Source organism: Prosopis cineraria, unplaced genomic scaffold (assembly GCF_029017545.1).
Source record: "Prosopis cineraria cultivar Desert tree isolate PC_DT_omini unplaced genomic scaffold, ASM2901754v1 PC7, whole genome shotgun sequence".
Classification (NCBI taxonomy): Eukaryota; Viridiplantae; Streptophyta; class Magnoliopsida; order Fabales; family Fabaceae; genus Prosopis; species Prosopis cineraria.
The window spans coordinates 35,613,720-35,618,998 of record NW_026555338.1 but is presented as its reverse complement, the minus strand read 5'-3'; the positions used below and the strand labels follow the sequence as shown (position 1 = coordinate 35,618,998).

General features: G+C 38.2%; 1 protein-coding gene across 3 annotated transcripts; it reads left to right on the top strand.

Moving 5' to 3' along the window:
* Positions 1–836: 836 nt before the first annotated feature.
* On the top strand, positions 837–4,738 carry LOC129315489 (uncharacterized). 3 transcript variants are annotated; one of them, XM_054959208.1, is made up of 5 exons: positions 837–954; positions 1,753–2,200; positions 2,313–3,564; positions 3,676–3,822; positions 3,942–4,738. In XM_054959208.1, exons 2-5 carry the CDS (start codon positions 2,150–2,152, stop codon positions 4,568–4,570), a joined length of 2,079 nt encoding a protein of 692 aa, XP_054815183.1. In that variant the 5' UTR covers positions 837–954; positions 1,753–2,149; the 3' UTR covers positions 4,571–4,738. The 3 variants fall into 3 exon arrangements, with proteins under 3 accessions (XP_054815183.1, XP_054815184.1, XP_054815186.1); XM_054959209.1 differs by having other exon boundaries at positions 917–1,071; XM_054959211.1 differs by lacking the exon at positions 837–954 and having other exon boundaries at positions 1,738–2,200.
* Positions 4,739–5,279: the final 541 nt, after the last annotated feature.

Below are 5,279 nucleotides of genomic sequence, written 5' to 3'. Positions count from 1 at the left end.
GATCTGAAATGCAATCCACACATTTTTGCCCCACTCATTACTCATCGGATCGTCCTTTGTGTGTCTCCCTTCTTTTTATTCCGCACTCTGTTTTCTAAATATTCTTTTTAATTTTATTTATAAGTTATTCTTTAAATAAGTCACTTTGCATAAAAAAAAAGATCATTAATTATTTTCTTTCCATTACACTCTTTCACAATTTTTAATGAATAGAGAATAAAATGCCATAGGAGAAAGAAACTATTCTTAAAAGTGATGCAGTTAAGGATGATGAATTGAGAGTTTTGTTTTTTTATTTTTGGGACAACATCAATAATTAATAATTAAATTAAATTTTTTTTATGTCAAGGAGGTAGTTAAAAGTGACTTATAAATAAAATTAAAAGAATAAATTAATACTTTTACCAACCAATTGCATCAAATTAGAATAACCTTATTTTGCATTGCATGGGTGCTTGAAACTTGTTCAATAGTAAAAAAGTCAGGAATAAAGAAAACATTGAAAGGTAGTACAAAATTCATGTCGAGAATAAAATAACAGCGAGGTATTTAGTTTTTTTGGCTGATATTTAAATTTTCAACCGCGGTTCACATCACATTACCCGGTTTCACCTACCACAAGTATTTCACTTTTTTTTAATATTATTATTTATATATATATATAGATATATTATGATCTGTTATCACATTAGTTGAAAATTTTGCAACCTGTTTTTTAGTTGACCAAAAACAAAAACAAAAAACGAAATCAGGGCCGCACATTTTAGAATGCTGTGGTGCGGCTGCGACCCAAGCGTTAGCGTTTCGTTGGAGAGTATTTATGCGCATTAAGTAACATAATGATTGCAATTAAGGCCGGTTCTGTGCACGAGAGTCTTCGCAGGCGAGTCACGAGACGAAGAAGCACGCCTCTCCATATAACAGCTTCCTTCGTCGCAATCTGGCTGGAGAGAGGTCAGATCTCTATTCGTCTTCCCTCTATGTTCCCGGGTTCTTTTTTTCTGAGCCTACGTGCGATCCGTTCCCCCCCCCCTTCGGGATCATTTTTGTTCTGTGTAGCAGTTACCAAAGGTAATTCTTGCTTTTGTTCTGGCTTTGAATCATCCGTTGTTTCTGCGTGCCGATGAAACATTTGCTTTCAATTAGTGCCGCATTATGAAGATGCTGGCTAGGCGGCTACTGTGGTATCATATTTGTTTGTGCTCGAAGATTCATGTCGGTTGAAAATCATAGATTATTTCTGGTTAATGCTCTTCCGGTGTTTTGAAATCTTCGCTAAATACATAGACATGGTTGAGGTTCGTCATTCATGTACCCTTGGTTTTATGAGATTGATCAACTCTCATAGATAATGGATAATTGCATGCTTTGGTTCTTTTAAAAATTTAGCAACTCTATCTCTTCTTACCTGGTGGAATGTTCTCTGCAGGTTTTATGATAGCTTTTCATATATACAATCGCTTGATTTCCATAAATTGATTGCGCAAATATTTTCACTAAATAACCAAGTTGAAAAAGAAAGAAACTCTTAGAATATTGCAACAATTTATCCAAAGCTTTCAATTTGGAACCAAAATAATCGATAGACGTTTCATCATATTACTCTTTAAGCAAGTAATTAAAATCGCAATTTATTTGTTCTTTTTTTTTTTTGTGCTAGAATTTTTTCATGTTGTTTTGTGGTTATTATCATTAAATGGTACTCTGGATGCAATATCAGATCGCGTTGATCCTTACAGTTCTATTTACCAGGCATACGTCTCTTATGCATAATTTCCTCTGGGTTCTACTTGTCGAAAAGGAATCTCTTTCACTCTGGCCGCTCTAAAACAGTCAAACTATTCTCGCACCTCCAGGAGGGTGTGGGGCGATGATGAGCGAGTAATTCTGCTTTGTGTTTTACGGAGATCAAGATCATCTGACATATGGAGATTGTGCCGCGTCACTGTGGGCTTGACACTTGATTATGGCTAAGATTACATGTTCTTGTGTTCCCAGAAGCTCTTCGTTATTCTTGCACTGAGTGAAGAAATTAAGGGTTTCGGAATTGGCTTCTGCAAAATTTATGAGCAGTGTGGATTGTCCTTGATATTGTATATCTGCGTGGAAGAAATTTAGGCGTCTAGATGTAGCACTTCAGACCAGTGCTATGACGATTAGGTTTTCCTGTTTCCATTCCGATCTTCACAAGAAGCCAAAGGTAAGTGGGATATACTCTGCGCTGCCATCAATGTCACGCAGTTGATATCATATGATTCTTTATAATTTGTGGTTTTTTTTTTTGGTCGATCGTGCTTTCCTTTTTCAAACAGAAAGTAGCTCAACCGTCTATTGAATCTATGGCGAAGACTCTACGAGATGTTTCCCAAAGTCAGGCCTCTACAAGTAATGGTGTGCCTGCAGTCTCAACCCCGTTAATTTCACTGAATGATAAGGGTGGCAATTTGATTTCAAATGAGTGTGGATGGAGGTCAGAGGATCTGAAAAGCAAGTTAGTCAATGACTGTGAAAACGAAATTTTCCATACCGGATGTCTTAAGAAAAGTCTCTCCGTGGAAAGTGGACTTTACCATGAGGGGAAACTTTACACTGACAACTTGACCGAGGATTATTCAGATCCTGTATTTTCTTGTAATGATCCCGAAAGCCACAACGAGTCCGCGATTTTGGGATGTAGAATGGATCGTGACACAATCACAGCTGATAAGGGGAAAACAAACCAATACTCAAAGATTCATGACAGCTTGGTTCCAGGAAATAATGGTTCGATTTTTTCAATTGAAGATCCAACACCTTTAGAAAAAGATGCCCCAGAAAATTCTGACACTCCATTATCCGGTGGATATGCTGGTGATGACCATACTTCTGGTCCCAGTGCCTCAGCTTTGATGCTAAAGTCCTGTTCTTTTCCTAATATCATGGCTTCTGCACTATCTTCAGGAATATGCTCTTACGATGAACTTGCAGCTTCAAGGTCAAGATCTTCTGAGGATCTTCAGGTTTTGAGCTTGAGGCTGAAAGATACGTTCATCAATGAGTCTGATATTGAAGTTACTCGGGGACAAGCAAGAGGAAACAAGATGGGTACAATTGAAGAAAATCATATGGATAGCTCCTTCGATGATGGTTATGATGCTCATCCACTCTGCGGTTCAGCAAGAGACTGGGTAATGCCTGTTATGGATGACATGAATGTAACTAAAATCCTTGAAGGAGAGTCCTCCGTTCAGCATTTGGATGACTTGGATAACAAGGATTTTAGGATTAAGCGCATTGAGGATTGGGTGACAGGTCTGGAACATGATGGACTTCTGGAGGAAACAACTGAGTCGTCTGAATTTGTTGATCCCTTAAACGGTGATTGTATTAGTACCCCAGAGAATGTGACTGCTACCCGAGTGGATGGTAATGTCACTCCTAGCATGGAAGCTGTTAAAAGATATATTTCTTCTCTGAGTCCTAATGCCACAACGGCCCATCTTGCTAATTACGGTTTGGTTGTGATCCCGCTTCTTAGTGTGTTTGTAACTTTGAAGGTGCTCAATTTGTCTGGAAATGCTATCGGTTAGTAACAATCTTGTTTTTGGGTTACTTCTTACATTTAACTCTATCAATCTCTTGAAGCAAACACGGCTAAGTTATCTTTGCTGATCTCTGTTTTAATCATATTTCCAGGCAGGATAACAGCGGGTGCTCTTCCTAGAGGACTGCACATTTTGAATTTGTCGAAAAACAATATATCAACAATTGAGGGACTACGCGAACTAACGCGACTTCGTGTTTTGGACCTGAGCTACAATCGTATATTGAGAATTGGCCATGGTAGGATCAATTCTAGAATATAAATTCTGCGCTAGCTAATATGACCTTTAAATTTTGATAACTGAACTCTTCATCTACTTTTGCTTTGTTGCGTGTCAATTTTTCCTGCAACATCAAAGGGCTCGCTTCTTGTTCATCTCTAAAGGAGCTGTACCTGGCTGGAAACAAGATCAGCGAAGTAGAGGGTCTACACCGCCTCTTGAAACTGAATGTACTGGATCTTCGCTTCAATAAATTATCAACAGCAAAATGTCTAGGTCAGCTTGCTGCTAACTATAACTCCTTGCAAGCAATCAGCTTGGAGGGAAACCCAGCCCAGAAAAATGTTGGAAACGAACAACTGAAGAAATATCTACAAGGCCTTCTTCCCTATCTTGCTTACTACAATCGGCAGCCTGTGAAAGCCGGCACTTTGAAAGATGGTGCAGATCGGTCAGTGCGTTTAGGTATAAACGCTCATCAGTTCGACCGCAGCCTTAGATTAGATCACAAGACCGCAAGGAAGGGCAACCATGGCGGAGGATCTCGGAGGCCATCAACCCCTAGCACCTCCACTCATGCTCGTAGAGTGCAGACGGTGGAATCATGGAAACACTCCAAGGGGAAACAAGTCCACCTCCCACCAACTGGAGCCAAAGTGTCCTCCCAAGGCCGAAATCATCTCGACGTTGTGGGTAAGCTGTTAAACTTAGGACACAGTCTCTCCATTCGCAAGAGTCGCAGCGAGGGAACTCTTGGAGCTTTATGAAATGATTTTCAAACTGCAATGTTAGTTTATGTTATTGCCTATGTTTCACTGTGCTTCTGTTCCCTGCTGGACTAGTGGAGTTTATTCACGTGTTTGCTGTGTTAGACATGGATGACATGCCTTTTGTGTTTCCGGCGTGATATAACGTGATAGGTTTTTACTTGTTTATTTATTATTTCATTCATTAGCTCAGCCTTATCGTTATTTCGTTCGTTCGTTCGTTCGTTCAGCCTTCTGTAACATGCTTCTCTTTATTAAATTATTCCAATTTGAGATGATATATTATTTATTCGTAAAAGTAACAAAAATTACTGAATAATTTAAATTTTTAATACAACCATTACGAATGGATACCTGAATGTCAAATGCAAGTGAAGTTCACCACCAAGGGAAAAAATGCAAGTGGAAATTTTTTTGGGCATATAACTGTTAAACGGATATAGTGAAATACTATCTAATAATCATGTCAGTTAATAATATCTTTAAGAGGGTACTGATCAAAATTATTGAACGTTAATAATATTCATAAAAGCTTTATTAATAATAAAATATAATTATATCATACAATTTATATAATCAACCCTACTTAATGAAATAAAATATCTTCTTGTTGTAATTAGTGTGTTCTAACCCTAGCATATTATTCGATGACAAAAACCCTCACACACTCTCCCTCTTTTATTTTCTGCTTGTTTTTTTCCCCCCTTAA

Bases quoted from the DNA above. Each gene is read 5' to 3' on its own strand.
- LOC129315489 (XM_054959208.1), top strand. From the start codon at position 2,150: ATGACGATTAGGTTTTCCTGTTTCCATTCCGATCTTCACAAGAAGCCA. The intron at 3,565-3,675 runs GTTAGTAACAAT...TCATATTTCCAG, and splicing joins TTTGTCTGGAAATGCTATCG to GCAGGATAACAGCGGGTGCT. The intron at 3,823-3,941 runs GTAGGATCAATT...GCAACATCAAAG, and splicing joins TATATTGAGAATTGGCCATG to GGCTCGCTTCTTGTTCATCT.